General features: G+C 46.3%; 1 protein-coding gene across 4 annotated transcripts in view; it reads right to left on the bottom strand.

The window, feature by feature from the left end:
* OSBPL10 (oxysterol binding protein like 10) overlaps positions 1-16,757 on the bottom strand; it is a 349,809-nt gene extending 333,052 nt beyond the window's left edge. For all 4 annotated transcript variants that reach the window (XM_059390786.1, XM_059390789.1, XM_059390788.1 and 1 more), the window contains exon 1: positions 16,398-16,757. In XM_059390786.1, coding sequence (XP_059246769.1) covers positions 16,398-16,678 — 281 coding nt within the window. In that variant the 5' untranslated portion in view covers positions 16,679-16,757. The remainder of the gene's footprint in view (positions 1-16,397) is intronic.
* Between the last annotated feature and the right edge of the window lie 3,954 nt (positions 16,758-20,711).

Below are 20,711 nucleotides of genomic sequence, written 5' to 3'. Positions count from 1 at the left end.
CAGGGTCCTGGGATCGAGGCCCGCATCGGGCTCTCTGCTCAGTAGGGAGCCTGCTTCCCTCTCTCTCTCTCTGCCTGCCTGTCTACTTGTGATCTCTCTCTGTCAAATAAATAAATAAAATCTTAAAAAAAAAAAAAAAAGAAAGAAAGAAAAGAGTAAAGTTAAAGGACTCACAGTTCCTGAATTCAAAACATATTCAAGGGGCACCTGGGTGGCTCAGTCGGTTAAGCGTCTGCCTTCAGCTGAGGTCATGATCTCAGAGTCCTGGGATCAAATGTAACATCACGCTCCCTGCTCAGAGGGCAAACTGTTTCTCCCTCTTCCTCTGTATCTCCCCACTGTTCATGCTCTCTCTCTCTTTAATTAAAAAAAAAGAAAAAAGAAAAAGCATTCAAAGCAAAGCTACAGTAATCAAAAGAGTATGGCACCAGCATAAAGATAGACAAGTAGACCAATGCAACAGAATAGAGAGCCCACGTGTTATCTGGTCACATGTATAGTCAAATGATCTTTGACAAGAATTCCAAAAATACCTAACTGGGAAAGGACAAATGGTGTTGAGAAAACCAGACGTCCATATGCAAAAGAATGAGGTTGAGTCCTTAACTTAAACCATGTACAAAAAATGGACTAAGACATAAAACGGTAACACACCTAGAAGCAAGCAGAAGAGAAAACTTCCTGACCTTGGAGTTGGCAGTGATTTCTTGGATATCGCACCAGAAGCACAAGCAACAAAAGCAAAAATAGATGGGACTACTCCAAATTTTTAAAAAAGTTTTGTGCATCAAAGAACACAATCAACACAGCGGAAGGGCAACCTATGAAACGGGGAAAAACATCTGTTTTTTTAGTAAGCGAGAAGAACACATTTAACAACACACATCACAAAGAGGTAAGCCATGCTTCTATGGCTACATAAGATGCTCTGTGAGGTGACGGATGACAAATGAGCCACACACTGGCCCTTGCCCTTCACACATACTAACTCGTTTAACTTAACCCTCACGGGGGTACCTACAAGGTAGGTACTCTCTGTAGCCTCATCTTACAAATGAAGAAATTCCTCTGCTGTCCCTAGCGTACTGTCTCGACGGGCACTGGCTGGGAATGGCAGTGCTAGCCCGAACAAGAATGGAAGTGGGAATAAAACCCCATCAACTTGGTACATTAGATGGCCGGCCTTCTTCCCGACCCTCTGAAACTGTGAGTTTTCCTTGTTCTGCTCTTTGCTTTCTCTTATTGCAATTCAGAGAGGCGGGAATGACAAGGTTATCAGGGTTAGGTTTATAAGCTCTTGCCACCGCTGTGACTATATAACAAGAAAAGAAATCTGGTCCTTTCTGAGCAGCCCATCTGCAGGGCCTCTCAGGAAGCATATTGCTACCATCCAGCCTGGTCAGTGGGAAAGCTCATGCTGCTGGGGCTCCATGGAGAGCACCCATCTGATCTCCCAGAGCACAGAGAAGTGACAGAGGATAACTCTGGTTTTTTAGAAAGAGAGAGCAAAATGCCTCCAAGATGCTGAGAACACTGACAAGGCAGACCTCCTCCACCAGGGGACCACCCCATGAACCTTAGACTCCGAGAGGCCACTGACTATGGTTCAACTACAAATGTCTGCCGGCTTGATGCCGAGGAAATACTTGAACTGACTTCGAGTCCCAAAGTCTTCAGTTGTAGGGCCACCAAGGGTATGGCAGAGGCTGCTCTCAGAAACTGGCCCATTACCACACAAAAATTCCCAAGACAGTGTCCTCTTTATTCAACAAATACTTTACAGGCAATTTTAAAACAGGTATCACCATAATTCTAGACAGTAAAATTACATTAAAAAGTTGTAGGTTTAAAAATGCATATAAATGATAATTCGTTCTCATTTTCCTAATATTGGAATAATGGGGAACAAGCAATATGCTTCCCACTCCAGACGGTTTATAGATGACAAAACTGGTTGACATTGAGATTAGCTAAAATGACTAAACAGGGAACGGATCAAAACACTGATCTCCCACACCTTTGGTTTCATGGTCTTTTGGTAAGCTTGCAAACATGCCAGATTTACGAAGTTTAATGGTACCTGCTCACAGCCACCAACAAATTCAATTTCATCATACTGAATGGTCTAATTTACCACACCTGAAGCATCTTCTAAACTGGTCTGCAATAAGCGTTCCAGAATGGATACCCCACCAGCCACTTTAGGAGACCAGCCTTAAAGAAGAAAGGATTCATCAGCTTTATTAATCATTAGATACATGCTACATTCATCCAGGAAGTATATTCTTCATGCCCCATAGCCTTGTTTTTTAAAATAGACCGAAGGAATTTTTGTTAACTTTTTAATATAATTTCAAAGTTAATAAAAAAGTCATAATAGGAGATGCAACATGGGGGATTTGGGGGGTCGGAAAAGAATAAATGAAACAAGATGGGATGGGGAGGGAGACAAACCATAAGTGACTCTTAATCTCACAAAACAAATTGAGGGTTGGGGGGGGGCCTCGGGAGAGGGGGGTGGGGTTATGGACATTGGGGAGGGTATGTGCTATGGTGAGTGCTGTGAAGTGTGTAAACCTGGTGATTCACACACTTGTATCCCTGGGGATAAAAATACATTATATGTTTATTAAAAAAATAAAAAATAAAATTAATTAAATGCAAAAAAAAGAAAAGTCATAATAGTACAAAGAATTACTTACTGCTAAAGAACTATTAACATCTTACTACAGTTGTTTTATCACCATATATATGTCTCTTGAGAGTAAGTTGCAACAAATGCCCCTTGACCCCTAAAAACTTCGGTGTACGACTACTAAAATCAAATAATTTACAAGGATACAGTACTATTACTTACAGACCTTATACAAATTTTCCAGTTGTCATAACACTATCATTTGTAGGAAAAGAAAATATCAGATCACGAGTTCTATTTAATAGTTGCAAAATGTACATTTTGTATGATATGAAGGGAATTTATAGTTTCAAACTCAAAAACAAAGCAAAAATGAAGACGGAAACAAACAAACAAACAAAAAAAAAACCACTAAAAATACCGGTAAGTGCTCCAATGCTACAAAGGAAAAGGAAGCAAGTGTTTAGATAAACAGAAATTCAAACAATTCCACGACACGAATAACTACAACTTAGCCTCCTCCAAGTGAGGTCACGCTTTGCTTTTGTTCAAAAACACTATCCAGACTCAAACTTGACTTCATGGACGTAAGTTGGGTCCTCTTCCTTTAACATGAAGATTTTCTGAAGCATCTCTAAGTCTACCCTGTAAAAATGGCCTATTTTTCTTACTCAAGCGTGAGGAAGCCCTGGCGTTTGGGCCATTCTTTTACACTATCTTCCTGAATTTCCACGGACTCTAAAGGAATTTTGAAGATGGACATTTGACAGAAATACTTCAGTTACGGGAATCTATGACTTAACTAAGTGACTCCAAGAGTGTTAAAACACACTTTGGGCCAAGGAAGCAATGGCGGACTTCTCATAAAAAAGCAAACAGCGCACACCAGCCAGGCTCATAAAAATTAACGCGAAGCATGTTGCTAGTCCAAAGAGCAACATAAACGTGAGCTGCTGTAGAATAAACGTGCAACAGAGCTCTCTGGACAGTGCTTCAACTTGTTAGAGACCCATCCACTGAATGAGTCAGCTGGAACATGCACACAGAAAAGTTGTGTGCTGTGCGGTTAGCCAAGAGGGTCGGGAGGCCCATTTTTAAGGTATTAGTAATACAGTGGGACTCAGGTACACAAGAATCTGACATGTGACCCCTTTCAGCCAAAGTGCACACACTCAGCTTAATGAACCTGGAGGCTTCTGTGTAAATCAACATTCATCTGCCAGTTCTTACAAAAGCCAAAGGGCCAAGGAGCCCCCCTCCATCAGCCCTAAAAGCCCAGGTGAAGAAAAGACAGGACGAGCAAGCAAAGTCATTACTAAGAAGGATTGTGAAGGCTGTGAACATGGCCCTGAAGCAGTGATGCTTCCTGACCTGGACCTGAAAAGGACCACCAGACATCAACTACTCACAGAAAGAGATTCTGCCCGTGGGAGGGAAACAAAACCACTCATTAAACCACAATGCCCCTTCTTCGGGAAGGCCACAGCAGGAGAGCAAGAGTGAGGGATAAAACACAATAATGATTATCTCCAGGCGAAATAAGCTGGTACAGGTCTACCCTAAGGCAAAGCCCTCCGTGATCTCATCCATGAAATGAGGGGGTTGGAGATCTCCAAGTTCTTTCCAGAGTGATAGAAAGAAAACATACTTTGGAGTCAGATATATTGTGGCTCCGCAACTTACTTACTGACTGTGTGACACAATTTACTTTCTGACTGTGCAACACATAATGACTGTGAGTCAATATATGCCTCCGTTTCTTCATCTGGGGAACAGAAATTCTACCTGCATCAGTTAAGGTTAGATCTAGCTGTGAATCGTGGCTTTCAGAAAATGCTTATTCTCCCTATCATGGAAAATTCCAGTGGCAGGCAGCCCAAGATTTGTGAGGTGGCTCTGACCAACAGAATTGTCAGAGGCCAAGTCTCTTCTGTCCTGATGGCCTTCATCTCAGTCACCTCAAGTCTCAAGATGGCTGCTGGAATTCCAGCCACCACGTCTGTATTCCAGTTGCAGCCATATGTCTATATTCCAAGAGCAAAGGAAAAAAAAAGGAATGGTCCAAAGACACTTCCAGAAGACTAGTTTGTGAGAACTCTGCTTATGTTTAGAATATAATCTCATGGTTATCCCTAGCTGAGAGGGAAATGAAGGATGCAAATATAGTTTTCTCGGGGACAACTGTGCATCTAGCTAGACCCTGGTGTTCTGTGACAACAGGAGGAGGAGAGAATGGACAGATCTGCATTACCCCCATCTCCTTTGAAGGGTTCAACTTAATAACAGATGTAAAATCTGATGCTTCCTGGACCCACAAATGTACTCCTTCCAGTAACACTGACAGCTTACGATCTGGGGTCTCTCAGCCACATAAGAGGTCCTTCATGCAGTAGCCTCCTACAGCCTCACCTCTGGTCGCACCCCACAACCCGCACTGCAGCCACACAAACCTACCTTCTCCTCCGTCCTGCTTCCAAACCTTGATCCTCAGAAAGCCTCCTCCCAGGGAAGCCCGCCCTGGACTCCCATCTGCGGGATGAAGCCGTCTCGTCAACATTCTGGGTCTTGCTCTCCCACCTCCTTCCCTCCATCCCCAGGCAGAGCTGGCATTCTCACTGCTGGGTGTTTCCCTGACGGGAGAGTCCCCAGCTGTACGCTACCCACAGCTTGCCAGTTGCTGTCCTCAGCCCTTCACACACAGCTTCTCAGACGACCCCAACGACCCTAGGACATGGATGCTCTATCACTCCCATTTCACAGGTAAAGAAACAGAGGCACACATGGAGAGGTTGTTACAGCTTGTCCAAAATCAAGCAGGTAGGAAAGAGCTGAGGCAGGACTCAAGCCCAGGCCCAGGACCACAGAACCCGTCCTCCACTACTTGATTAAGGGGCCGGGTGTCATTTTAGAGCAGAGATGGTCAAACTCCATCCCACAGGCTAAATCCAGCCCACCACCTGTTTTCGTAAATAAAGTTTTGTTGGAACACAGACGCACCCACTTGTTTGCCACGGGAGCATTGCAGAGTTGCCACGGAGACTGGAGAGCCCATGAAGCCTGAAATATTAACTACCCGGCCTTCAAAGGAAGAGTTTTCCCACCCCTGCTTTAGGCGGTCGGCTCCTCAAAATCTGGCCTGTGTTTCTCATTCCTGTGTCCTCAGCGTCTCACCTGGCATTTGGCACACACACAAAAGGTGTCCCACAAATACGCGGGGTGTGAACATTCCAGCAGGCCTAATTACAAGTGAAGAGGAGTACATCTGGGGGCTGATACTGCCTGCCTACTCAGGATTTGGCAAGTTTCCCGAGTCCGTCCAGATTCCACTTCATAACCAAGACGCCCCGGAAAACTGTGGCAGAGGTTTCCATTGTGTCGTTAGCAGCGTGCCCCCACCCCACGCCTCGGACAGACTGACCACTGCAGAACGGTTTGAGGGTCTTCTATCTCCATCACCAAACCCATTTGATTCCCCTGAACAAGTGGCTCAGATGGAACCCCAGGTCTCCCCACACGTGGGAGAACGTAAATCCTACTGCTTCCAAGGCAGTCCTAATCCCACAGTTCTCCACTGCTCACAGGTCACTGATCACATAACTGGCTTTGCAGATAAACACTCAACACATTCTAGAAAAGAGTCATTGAAAACTGATGCCGGTCGCCCTTCGACTTGTTGTATTTTCATCAAAATATTTAAAGGAAGGGACCTAACCACATGAAAACATAAACAGCCCTCTGAAAACTATAGCACAACATGAAAAGGTTATTCATGGCTCAAATGCCTCCTTTGACCTTCAGAGAATAGGCTTGCCACAGGACTGTATATAATGTTTCCTAATTTTATCGTAATTATTGATGTCACTGCACGAGGCACAAATAAAGCACTTTCTTTCTGGGTTGTGTCCATGTTCGATCCAGTCTGGGTTATCAAAAATCACATTCTGGATGGTTTTCTTGTTAATTCTGTCTTGGCCTGGCCCCAAATCACATCAGGCAGGAGCCAGGCAGAGCAGCAAAAAGCCTCCCACATTTCCGGAGCAATCGCTTCAAACCTCCTTTTGGGACACAAAGGCTGCATCTCTTCTTTTTCCCAGGGTTTTCAAACAACTGTCCACTAGAGCAGGCTCTGAGGAATCCCAGGCTCCATAGGAAAGGAACACAGTCATCCAGGAGACAAATCAAATAATTTGTCACCTAGGTCCCCGTACAAAGGAGAAAGGGCTTAGAAAAACCTGCCTATTTGCTAAGGTTGGGGTCTAAAACCACAACCAGCTCGTCCCCATAGTTCCACAAAATTACCCATTGGTCTAAAATATAGGACTCCCAGTAGACAAACTTTCACCGAGGACGGACAGAGCACTACCCACTCCACTAGACTGCCTGTGACAGCCTCACAAAGGCACTACAAGGTTACAGTCTTTGCACTGATGAGCAAGCCAGGGCTAGAAGAGCTAAGTGACTTGTCCAAGGTCACCTCGCCAAAAAAAGAAGAGGCTAAGCTGGAATGGCAAGGAGGTCTAACCACTTCATTACCCTGTGCTCCCACAGGTGGCCCTCTCAGAAGCTGGCTGAGATGCAGAGCAACCCATTCGTTCCAACAGGGCTGGTGGAGTGGGAAATGCTTCAGCCTCTCTGGAGAACACTCTGGGAGTTTCTCCATGCCCCATCCTATGACCCTGCAATTCCCTTCTCTAGGACATTCACCCGAGAAATAAAAGCACGTGTCCACACAAAGGCTTACAACATACAACAGTTTTATTGGTAATAGTCAAAAACGGGAAACAGCCCAAATGCCCCCCAACAAGAGAAAGGATAAACTGTGGTATAACCCCAGAATGTCAGATTACTCAACGACAACAACAAAATTATAATCTACTGATAGATATGCATCATGGAGAAATCTCAGAACATCAGGCTGACCGAAATAAACCAGACTCCTAAAAGAATATATGGGTCCCTCTATATGAAACCCAAGAATGGACCAAACTAATTCATGGCAATAAAAATCAGAAACAGATTGCAGGGGAAGGAGAACTGACTGGCAAGGAGCACAGGGAAACTGGGGTGGAGGGGAGTGGATCAGAGAATGTTCTGTACTTTCTGAAGCAGCGCTTACATGGTACAATTGTCAAAATTCATCAAACAGAACACCTGAGACCCAGGGTCTCTTACTGTATTTAATTATACTTTTAAAAAACAAAAGTCCTCAGGCTAATGAGTCATTCAGATGACAAAATGGAAGACACAGATTATTACTTGTATACTTACTTCTACTTCCAAGGTGATTACTCAAGGGTATTTACAGAAAGCCCAGAGAAAGTCTCATTTGCCCATGAAAGCCAGTTGGGTTTGCTCCCTGGCATTAGAAAGAGTTTCCTTTACAATAATGCCTACCTTGCATTTGCCTACAGGGTCTGTCTAGCAGACAGAGATGAATGAATCCACCAACCCTTCCTGACCAGCCAACTTCAGTCATGACAGCAACCATTTCAGGACAGAGACGGCTGTCACCATGGCAACCAGGGAAGGGTGGGAAAGGTGGATGGGGAAGGGAGACAAGAGAGATTCAGAACTTCCTCAGAATTACGACTCTGTGGAGGCTGTGCATGCCAAACCTGACCCCCACGTCATCCACGTCCTAATCCCTGGAAACTGCGAGTGTTCCGTTACAGTGCTTATGGCACCCATGATTCAAGAAAGGATTTTTAAATGGGGAGATTATCCTGGATGATCTGGGTGGGCCCTAAATGCAGTCACAGGAGTCCTTCCAAGAGGAAGGAAGAGGGAGACCTGACACACACAGAGGAGAGGGCAATGCAGAGGCAGGGGCAGAACCTGGAATGAGGCCTTATGAGCCAAGGAATGCCGGCAGCCACCAGAAGCTGGAGGAAGCAAGAAATTAATTGTCCCTTACAGTATCTGGTGAAAGCGTGGGCCTGCCAAGACCTTGATTTTGGCGCAGTGGAACTAACTTCAGACTTCTGGCCTCCAGAGCCGTGAGAAAATAAATGTCTGTTGTTGGGAGCCTCCACATTTGTTGTCATTTGTTACAACAGCCATATGAAACTAATACAGATTGGGAGCCTTAAGTCCAGGATTGTTTCTGCCAGGTGTCCACACCCTTCAATTCAAACTTTTAAGAAATATTCAAATTAATAAAAGGGTTAGTTTTTTTTTTTTCCCTTGAAAGAATACATCAGAGATCAGCCTCAAGACTGTGGATTAGGCAAAGATTTCCTAAACAGGACTCAAAAAGAACTAATCATAAAGCAAAAAAATTTTATTTTTTTAAGATTTTATTTATTTATTATAGAGAGAGAAAGCGGGAACTCGAGCAGAGAGGAGGAGCAGAGGGGGAAGGGAAGCAGGCTCCCCGCTGAGCAGGGAGCCCAACGCGGGGCTCAATCCCAGGACCCTGGGATCATGACCTGAGCCAAAGGCAGATGCTTAACCGACTGAGCCACCCAGGCACCCCAGGAAAAAAATTTTTAATGTGACTATATTAAAATTTAAAATTTGTGTTTATCAAGACAAACATGGCAAAGAGATGACAAAACAAACCACAAGTGAAGATATCTGCTCTCTCTATGTGGTACCCACTTGCCCGTGTACATATACCCATCAACAAACTCATATCTGGAATATATAAAGAACTTTTCCAAGTCAATATGAAAAAGGCAGACACCCCGGTATACAAATGGTCAAGGATTTACACAGCACCTCATGAAATGTGAAATCCAAATGGCCAGAAGGCACACAAAAAGATGTTAAACTTCATTAGTCGTCAAGGAATTAAAACCATAATCAGATGCCACCACCCACCCAACAGACTGGCTAAAACAAGAAGAGACACTATTAAGTGTGGTTGAGGATGAGGAGCCCCTGGAACCCTCATACACTTCTGGTGGGAATGTTAACAGACACAACCACTTTGTAAAACCCTCTGGCAGCCTCTAAGAAGCTGGACACTTGCAAACACTGTCACACAAGATCTCACTCCTAGGTATACACTCAGAGAAATGCATACATATGTTCTCCAAACCACACAGCAGTGTTATTTGCAAGGAAAACCCAGGAAGAGGTCAATCTGTGGTCAATGTCAGTGCGTTTAGTATATCCACACAGTGAAATTCCAAACGGCAGTGGACGCAGACTACAATTATACACAGCAACATGGTGGGGCTTACAAGCATGTTAAGAGTGAGGTGCCTGGCACAAAAGATCACAATGCCGTACGATAAGAAAGTCAAGAGGCCTAGCTCATGCAAGGTGCTGCAAGTCAACAGTGGAGGCCCAGTGGGGGAATTGACTGGAAGGGAGGCGGGAAGGGGCTGGCTGCTGGTTCTTGATCTGGGTATGTCCCATTTACAAAAACCCATGGAACTCTGTACACTTAGAAGTTGTGTACTCTTCTGAATGTATGTTAAACTTCAACTTTACTCTCAAAAACTAGTCACTCAGAGATAGGTGAAAATTTTTCCCCCTCTGTAATTTTCAGACTACAGAATGGATACAAGTTCACCTCAGGGAAAAAAAATAATAATGGGGAAGAAAAGGAGAAATAGTATCACCCACCACCCACCACCATGGTCACCATTTGGCGTATATCTCCTCAGATACACACAATTTTCAAAAGGGAGAGGAAGAGCGCATCCCATAGGGAGGGGTTAACTCAGGCAAATCCTCAATTTAAATATTGTAAACCATAAGTGAATAAATCACATTATATGCTCTTGTGTAACCTAGGCAACCACCCCTTTATTATCACTGTCCGTGAAGTAATCCAGCGTCCCTAAAGGATTTGAGTACACAGGCTCACAGCAATCTGGAAATCCAGACAGCAAGATGTGTGAATACTTTCTAAGTACATGTGGGCAAGAACATAAAACCCAGAACCGCGATTTTTCAACTCTGGTATCACCAACTGCCTCTAAAATTTGCAGAGTACTCAAAAAGCATTTATTTTAATTCAGAGTGGTTTTAAAAGTTAATCTATGCCCCCTCAACTTTTCTAAATGAGCCAAGTAGCCCCAAAACCCTGGAAAATCGTGACCAGAGGCTAAACACTGCATTCTCAAAGCATGTCATTAATGCAGATCGGGTCAAAACCAAGCCCTAGGTATTTGGCCACTAAAGGCCCACACTAGGTGAGCAGTAGTGGGCCCTAAGTCAAGGTGGGCGTGTCACAAGGTAAGTCAGACTTGCTGACCCGGAAGATAAAACCCAAAGTTTGCAGACAGCAGAGCAAATGAGAAGACCTATGAACTCTGGGAGTCCACAAGGCCATAAAAGCAGGCAGAGAACCAAGAATTACAACAACAGTAGCTAACACTGGCTGAAACACAAGTAAACTCTGGTTTAACTTCTTCTCTGTCATTCATTCAGTCTCTTAGCTATTCGATAGTACCTACTGAACCCTTATTACATGCCAGACTCTGCTGTAGACACTGGGGATACAGCAGTGAATAAAGCAAATTATTGTCTGTCCTCAGGGAGCTTACATCCCGTGCAGAGACCAGAATAAAATATGGAGCGTATCAGACAGTGGTGATGATGGAGAAAAATTGAGCAGGGAAGGGAGACGGGGATCTGAGGCTGGGGGAGGGGAGTAAGCCACTTGCCATAGTGATGCAAATGTTTGCTGGGTTCCATGTTTTAAAATGATGCCTTCAAAACCAAATCCTCATATGCTCACCAAAGAACTCTGGGATAATTATGTTAATGAAGTCCCAGGGTAACCACAGCATTCAGAAAATAAACCAAGAACTTTATGGACCAGAAAGGATCCATTTAAGAGGGACAACTGAAGATCCAGTATCAGCCTCCAGTTCTCCAGATCTTGCTATGCACTGTTCTCAGCCACTGACAGACCAGTATCCTCACATAATCTTCACACTGAACTAATGAGAAGTAACAACTTTTCTCCATTTAAGAGATGAGAAAACAGAAGCCCAGAGCAATTAAGGAACTGGCCTAAGATGACACGCATGCTATATACTGACGTCAGGGTTTGGCCCCAGGGTCCACACTCCCCTAACGTTCTAAATAAATGTCTACTGCTGGCCTGAGGTGTTATTTTGCTCATACTACCTTACTTATTCTATTCAAGACTTGCCTTTAAATATTTTTTTAAAGATTTATTTATGTATTTGAGAGAGAGAGGGTGCACATGTGAGGCGGGAGGGGTGCAGAGTCTCGAGCAGGCTCCTTGCTGAGCAAATGGGTTCGATCTCACGACCCTGAGATCATGATCTGAGCTGAAATCGAGACTCAGATGCTTACCTGACTGAGTCAGCCAGGGCACCCCTTGCCTTTTAATACTTTAGAGTTCTTACAACCCCACTAATCTCTCTCTCTCTCTCTCTCTCTCTCTCTCACACACAGGAGGTGGGTTTCATATTTGTAATATCTTCTTTTCTCTAGATAATAAAAACTGAATGGCAATAAGGACCCTCAAGTATTTAAATACCACCTTTTAGATCCAATTAGAAATTACTTTCTCAAACACCTATTGTTATGAGCAAACCCAAAATAATTCTCTTGGGTGAGACTAAAATTAGCCTTAGGGCAAATTAGAGTTCATATAGCCAATTTCTCACTAGGTGTAGACATCTCAAACTGAACACAGCCCAAAGGGAACTCCTGGTTGTCCCCTATCCTCCCCTGTGACCCTCATCTCTATAAAGAATACCTCAACATCCCAAGTCTCTCAGAGCTCCAAACTCAAAAGTTCTCCCTGGCTCCCCTCTCTCTCTCACCTCCTCATCCAACCCATCAGCAATTTCTAGCCTCCCTACCCCAAAAATGTACTGTTCCTCCACTTCCCCTGTCCCCCAAGGGCAAGCCACTGGTGTCCTCGGTTTAGACCCCCGCGAGGAGCTCGTCAGTGGTCTCTTGCTTCCCTATCTGACTGACCCTTTGAAAACCTCATCTCCACATAGTACCCAGAGAGAACTTTTTTTTTTTTAAGATTTTATTCATTTATTTGATGGAGAGACAGAGCACAAGCAGAGGGGAGCAGCAGGCAGAGGGAGAGGGAGAAGCAGTCTCCCTGTGAGCAGGGAGCTGAACGTGAGCCTCCATCCCAAGACCCTGGGATCACAATCTGAGCCTGAGCCGAAGGCAGATGCCTAACTGACTGAGCCACCCAAACACCCCTGGAGTGAACTTTTTAAATCACAAATCCAAATGTGTCATCTCTCCGCCTAAAATCCTTCTGGACCACCAGAACACAGCCTCGAATTCTTCCCCTGGCCTACAGGGTGCCGTGTAACCTGGCACTGGCCTGCCTCTCCTAGCTCTTGGGGTTCACTCTTCCTCTGCTTCACTCCCTATGAAAACCAAAACAGGAGTGAACAGATAGTTCTCTAGATTAAAACATGAGTAGCAGTAAAGACACTAGATCCACACAAATCATTTCCACAAATACTTATTTCTCATCATTTTTTAAATACAGTTGACCCTTGAACAACAGGGGTTTGAACTGTGCAGGTCCAGGAATACACAGATTTTTTTTTTTACATAAATACAGCTGTACCGTAAGTATATTTTCTCTTCCTTATAATTTCCTTAATAACATTTTATTTTCCCTAGCTTACTTTATTGTAATATATAAGACACATAACAGTCAAAACATGTGTTCATCAACTGTTTATGATATTGGTACGGCTTTCGGCTGACAGTAAGCTATCAGTAGTTAAGTTCTGGGGAAGTTGAAAGTTATATAGGATATTCGACTGTACAGGGTTCGGTCCCCTTAACCCCTTGGTTGTTCAAGGCCAACTGTATTTTTTTCATCTTCATAGCACCTGCCACTTCTGCAGTTGTTTTGTTCATCTGTTTGGATGCATTCCCTCTTTAACACCATCTTATAGAACTACACCTTACTGTGATACTGGAAATATTTTCCCTTAGCTGTAATGATTATAGAGTCTTCTCAGTGTACCTTTTCACCATGCTCTGATCTATTTCGCACTCCCTCAGCCCATAGGTGTGAGCCCAAGTGCTCTGGATGTACTCTCTGACTTGAGCGTGTCCCACCGCATGCAGCCTTCTCTCCTGGAGCCTCTCTATCCATCACCTTGCTTATGCTCCGCCCCAAACTGCCTTCCTGGGGGAGTGGCTACAGGGCCAAGCGCGCTACCAGTGAATGGTGGCAGAAAATGACACTGAGTGTTAGAATATACACTCTGTAGCAACATGAGGTCCTGCAAGAGGACACTTGAATAAAAACTGCTCTCGGGTGATAGGTACCACATTCTGGAAACTGGTGAAGGGTGCAGTCTGGAAACATGCTAGCTAAGAACTTCGTGGCTGGAGATTTGTGGTGAACTGTAGGCAACTTAAAAAGTACTGCCAAAAGAATATACCATGAGGTCCAAAAGCAAAGGTAATTTGCATCGAGTCACCCCGCTGTTTATACCAAGGCATTCCCCTAGACTAGGGAGCTCTGGACTCCTTCCTCTTAATTCTGCATGCCCTGCACTACTTCAAGGGAAGACGCCTGTCCATTCTGCACACTGGAATAGCTCCAGCTCAGCACTTCTTGGCCTTTTGGCTAAAATCAAGTGGAAGAGCTCCAGCCCTTAGAACAGTGCCTAGCACATAGTAGGTCCTCGATAAATTTAGTCTCTGAAGAAACAAACTCATGAACAAGTGAATGTATTCTTTCTCTTCTTCTCTTTTCCTTTTCACTGTTCCAGACCTCTCCTTGAGAAGGAAAAAAATGTGCAATCACTGAATCATCACAAATCCTCTCCAGACCACTAATGGACCCTCGGCCACAGTTCAGAGAACACAGATGTGGGGAACAGAGACCTGGCCACTGAGATATTAACCATTAGAAAGAGACAATGCTCTGGGAGTCAGTGGTTACTGAGAAAATCATGAGTGTACTGGGGTTAAGAAGAAACACTGGCAGCTATAGACCACAGTAAACAAACTCAACAAAGATAAGACCTCACCAGTGTATGCGGCGCATTTCACCTACACAGCCTGCAATCACATCGCTATTATTATTCCTACTATTATTATCATCAGTTTTGCCTCTTCCTGATCTGGCATAACCTAAATACCCCAGTGGATTTAAAATTATACAAAAGCATGAGTGACTCCAATTCCTCCTAAATCCACAGCAAAGAGCAAATCCTTTAATATGCATTGCAGGTAAAATACGTCCCCAAGTGAAACAACTGTAATCCAGGGTAAAATCTCTGTTGGCCTCATAAGCTACTTGTAAAAAGAGAGAGAGAGAGAGAGCAAGAGCACTTAAAGTGACTGCCCAACACACAAAACAGACGCTGTCCCCAATACAGCACGATTACCAAGAACTGAAATCAGATTTAGTCATCTCATGTCTCCCTCATTCTACCCACTCTACCTGTTCTTTTTCAGCTTTCAAAAACTGAAGGAGGAAAAGGAGAGGCAACAGCACACAGCAGGTCTATTTTGAGAAATAAAAGGATTCAAAAGTTACAGTGCAACTTCCACTGACATAGTAGCAGATCTCCGAGGAAACCCAGGTGACTCAGAAAGTTCTCTGTCTCTAGTATCTATACAGAAACAACTCAGTGTCCATACTTAGGGAGTCATCTTCCTCCTAGTTGAGTTTCCTGTAAATATCTGCCTGATCAAAGTTTCAGCTGGAAGCAATCTGAACGTTTCCAATCCATCTGCAGGGAGAGAGCACCAAGGAATCTAGTCTAATCAGCAGAGAGAAGCAAGAGTCTCCAGGGTGAGGTTCAAACTCCACAAGCATCCTTTTAAGAACCCCAAGTCCTAAGATCCAAGGGCTATTAAGAGCAGAACAAAAGTTCTAATCAACAAACTCTCCAAAAATCCCCATTCCTCTTGCATGGACGTTTGTATCTCCCTCTGGCTTGTTTTTGAAAAACAAGTATTTAAAAAAAAGGAAGAAAGGAAGGAAGGAAGGAGGAAAGAATTGTAAGTGGCAGCACCACATCTTCTCCATCCAAGTCTTCCTCACTATCCTCTCTATTGAGCCCCACATATTTTCACCAATACAAGTGCGCTGGGAGCCCCTTCCCTAGACATCCCCATCCTTCCGCCTGGTCATAACTAGGTTTCCCAACTGTGAGGGTGAGTGAGTGAGCAAAGAACTTCAAAGGGCACCTAAAGCGGGGGGAAATAACAATTTAAATAGCAAACTGTCTATTTCCAAAGGGGAGAGGTTGTTTAAATTTAAAAAACTAAACTAAACTTCTGTTGCAGAGATTGGAGGTCTCAAGCCTCCGACGGGGCAGGAGGTAGCACGCGCTCTGGAAAGCGCCGAATAAGTGGAAGGTTTTGTCGGTGGTGGTGGTGTTTTTAAACACTAAAGTTGTAAAGGAACTATATTACAGAGAGTATTGTTCTGATGGGACAAGCTGTATTAAAGCTTTTACAGTCAGGCACAAAGCACGACACCCCCCCACCCCCCACCCCCGCCTCCCTTCCTCAGCCATTCTTCAGGAGTGCGGGGAAACCGCTAGCAGGCAGGGCCCTGGGACCAGCGGGCTCCTCCCGCCACTCCAGTCCCCGCAGGTGCCGGTGCAGAAGAAAACCGGGGCTCTCGCCCCCCCTTCCCCGCCACTGCGGTGCTGGGGTGGGGTCACAGCACGCCCCACGCCGGGCGCCGCACCTGGAAAGGAGCCGGGGCGCAGGAAGAGCCCCCGCCGAGGAGGCTCCCGCTCGGTCGGTGGCACAGTCGCGCACGCACACACACACAGACACGGAGAGCGGCGCGCGGGGAGGGGCGCGTTACCTGTTCTGCCAGCCCTGGAGGAGGTTGGTGTATTTGCTGAGCACGCCCTCGAGCGCCGGCTCCCTCCTGCGGCCACCTCCTCCGGACGGACTAGCGGCCACCGAGCCGGGGCTGCTCCGGCTGCCCCCGCCGCCGAACCCCGCTACCGCCGACCGGCTGGAGACCCCCCGGCCGGCCAGGGAGCAGGAGGGCGAGGAGCCCGCCGAGGTGGCGCGGCTGCTGCTGCGGCTGCTGCTGTTGCTGCCCCCGCCGCCGTCTGCGCCTTGGGCCGCCCTCTCCATGGTCCGTGCGCGCCGGGAACGCGGGTGCCCGCCGCGGTGGCGGCCCCGGCACTGGAGCTCCTGGCGCGGCGGCGGCGGCGGCGGCGGCTGCTGCTACAGCTCCCGGCGCCCGGGCCGCGCGTGGCTGCTCCAAATCCCCGGGAAATGCCTGACTCATACAGGAGGAAGAGGAGGAGGCGAAGGAGAGCTGGGAAGGAAGCCAACGGGGCTGGATGCAGCTGCGGCCGCCCCTCCTCCCGCCGCGGCCCCGGCCCCGGCCCCTCCCTCCGCACTAGTTTCCCCGGCAAGTTCGGAGCGGGTGGCCGGTTCGGCGAGCCCTCCTCGGGTTCCTCTTCCTCTTCTTTCGAGTCCCCGCGGCCGTTCGGTCCCGGGGGCGGGGGGCGCTGCCGGGCCCCCAGCCGCAGGGTGGGCACGCCCTGTCACCCTCGCGTTCCTTCTGCCGCCCCCTCTCGGATCCGAAGGGGCGACAGGGAATCTCCGCGCGTTCCTCCCCACCCCCAACCCACCCCGGGACCTGGAGGGAGGGGCGGCCCCACCCACCCGGTCCACCCGGATATGGACCCGCCCGGCCTGACACAGGCACACACGCACAGTCCCTCTGTCTGCCTTCCGCACCGAGCCTGGGCCAGATACACGTACACGGTAACCTGGCAGTGAGCCTCACAGGCCGAGTAAAGTCACAGGGCGGCAACGTCCTCCAGGTTCTCCTGCCTGTCGGGTAGAGGAGAGAGGGCAGGTCGAAATTTCTTTCTTGCAGGTGAGCTCAGCGCCCAGCGTTTTCACGCTGCAGAGTTATGGTAAATGCATCATGGATACCAGGGCCCTGACTGTGGGGCCAGAGAACTTAGGTTCCTGCCAGTGCCTCCTTACGCTGAGTGCTCTGGGTGCCTCACTCGCCTCACCTTAATCCCCACCCTGACGGACCCATAAATCTGGCAAGTCAAACCTAGGGAGCCGTGTTACCATAAACACCTAACCCTGGGAACCAGGGACCCTAAAACGGGTTAGAGTGCGCTAAAGGTAAAGGAACGCAACAGATTTACAATCATAGCGATGTGTTACCTGCTGGCTGTAACTTCTTCCCTGCACCCCCCACCCCAACACACGCCGAGCTGCTGCAACTAGGTCTCTAAATCTAAAATTGTTGCTCTTTGGTAAAAGATGATGAGTTGCACTCTCTCCACCACTAATAATTTTTGTGAGTATAAATATCCAATGCAATCTGGAAGTTTCTAAAATTACCTAGAAAAATAGCTTTGAGGAGCTCAGACACCACACACACACACAGTGATAGATTGATAGGTAATCCCTGCCTAAAGGATCCACAAACCCATAAAGCAGATAAATAATTCAACAGTTTAAAAAAAAAAATAACTAAATGGAATAGAGTCAGCTCTCCTAGATGCAATTCCTCAAGCCCCACCTCTTTCTATAGAAGCTTCATATCCTTCCAGAAACCTTTCTAGGGTGGTTTACCTCTAGAAGTTTTCATGGAGAAGTTCCTGGGGCTGATTAGAAGTGGTTATGACCTGAATAAATTACAATTCCAGGTGCCTATACAGTGTAAAGGGAGAAAAAATCCCCCAAAGTGATTCCTTGGTAGGAAAGACTGACTCTAAAGCCAGATGGAGCTGAGTTGGAATCTATGACCTCCATGGAGTTACCTCTTTTAGGCTTCCTTTTCTCACCCACAAAATGAGACCAAATGGTACTACTGGCTGTGAGGGACTATGTGAGACTATTTATTTGTTCAAGATATTTACCACCTCTCCCTGTGGGAGTATCCTTGCTCCTGGTTGACCTCAGGCTTGGCCATGGAGCTGCTTTGGCCAGTGGAATAGAAACAGATGTAATATACACCACTTCTAAGCATAAGCTTTAAGAGCCATCATGTGGTTCAACCATCTTTCTCTTTTCCTTCTTCCAGGCGATCTGCATGTCCCAGATAAAGGATCCCCTCCAGTCTGGGTCCCGGATGGTGAAGACCTGTGGAATTCGGCAGAGCCAAAGCCAGTTAGCATTGGCCATGTCATATGCATAAAATGTCTGTTATTAAACCACAGAAATTTTATTTTTTTACAGATTTTACTTATTTGAGAGAGAGAGCAGAAAGCCCAAGTTGGGGGGTGGGGTTGGAGGGAGAGGGATCAGAGGGAGAGGGAGCAGCAGACTCCTCAAGGGAGCTTGAGGTAGGACTCAATCCCAGGACCGTGAGACCACAACCTGAGCCAAAGGCAGATGCTTAACCAACTGAGCCACCCAGATGCCCTGAGATTTTCTTTTAAGATTTTTAAAAATTTATTTTAAAGAGAGAGAGCATGTGCACTCAAGCAAGGGGAGGGGCAGAGGAAGAGGGAGAGAGAGAATCTCAAGCCGACTTCAAGTTGAGTGTGGAGCCCAAGGGGCTCAGTCTCACGACCCTGAGATCACGACCTGAGCTGAAATCAAGAGTGCGATGCTCTACCCAGTCGCCCCACCACTGAGATTTTAGGAAGCATTTTTACCACAGCACACTTCTCCTAAGCCACCTGTTGCACAGACCAGTCCATGACTGTCCATGAAGTCCTTAACTGATACGAACACTAAGAAGCTGGACACATACAGGACTATGAATATCAGTCACGATATGCCAGAATAACACCCCTTTTCATGGGAGTCTGCACCCTAAGTTCCCGTTCAAAGGGGAGAAGTGCCATCATTTTATTTCATATCAACAACTCTCTACCACTATTAACTCCCTCCTACCCAGCTGACCTGTGACAGGATGAGCTGGGGGAGGGCTATGCTGAAAGGGATAGTAAAGGCTAATGTGTTAGTCTGCTCAGGACTGCTATAGCAGAAGATCATGGCCAGGTGGTGTATCAACAACAAATGTATTTCTCACAGATCTGGAAGCTGGAAGTCCGAGATCAAGGTATAGGCATGGTCAGATCCTGCTGAGAACTCCACAGGGCCTGGATTTATTGTGGAGGAAGGGGCTAGGGAACTCTTCCGATGGGGGAGGGAGGTCACTTTTATAAGAGCATAAGCCCATTTATGAGGGCTCCGACTTCCAGGCTTGGGCTTCTCCTAACAGCCCCACCTCCTAAACCATCACGCAGGGTGTAAGGATTTCAACATCTGAATAAGTGAGAAACAAACATTCAGGCCATAGAGGGCAGGATGGGCCAACAAGTCAAAGTTGTGGGATCACACATGGCCAAGGAGGGAAGTCAGTAGCAAGAACTAAGTGGAGCAAACTTGGCAGAAGTGGTAGTACCATGGGGGAGATGAGGCAGGGACGCTTGGGTGGTTCAGTTGGTAGGGCGGCTGCCTTCAGCTCAGGCCACGATTTCAGGGTCCTGGGATGGAGCCCCACATCGAGCTCCCTAGTCAGCAAGGAATCTGTTTCTCCCTCTCCCACTCCCCACAGCTTGTGTGCTCTCTCTCCCTCTCTCTCTAAGTTAATAATTAAAATTAAAGAAGATAGAAAGAAAGAGATGAGGCAGGTGCTGTCCCCCAGCAGGCCTCTTCCCTGCTCTCCTGGCATGGTTTGGGCTTCTCACTCATGGAGTTTTGAATTAAAAGTCACTTCTTACAGAAAGCTTTCCTGACCCACCCTAGTGTAGCAAGAGACTTGCAAAAGAGACTTGCAAAATTCTCTTTGGAAAGTCTTCATGTTAGAAAAGCAATTTGAGAATAAAAGACGTAATAGATTGGCCAAAAAAAAAAAAAAAAAAGAACACCTTGGCATATATATGATTTTAAAAATTTGCAAAATATGTATAAGGGCCCAATATAAGGGCTTTTCAATTTACCCAGATTGCATAAATCATTGAAAAATAAATAAAGATACAGATGGAATGACTGGAAATCTAACAGCTATTTTAGAAGCTGTACATGATTGGTGCAGTCAGACAAACAAACCACACCTTTTAAAATAAGGAGCAGAGGGGTGCCTGGGTGTCTCACTCTTTAAGCGTCTGACTTTGGCTTGGGTCATGATCCCAGGGTCCTGGGATTGAGCCCCACATCAGGCTCTCTACTAGGCAGG

This window comes from Mustela nigripes, chromosome 2, assembly GCF_022355385.1.
Source record: "Mustela nigripes isolate SB6536 chromosome 2, MUSNIG.SB6536, whole genome shotgun sequence".
Classification (NCBI taxonomy): Eukaryota; Metazoa; Chordata; class Mammalia; order Carnivora; family Mustelidae; genus Mustela; species Mustela nigripes.
Note: the sequence above shows the minus strand (reverse complement) of the source record. Positions and strands in the feature narration are given on the sequence as shown.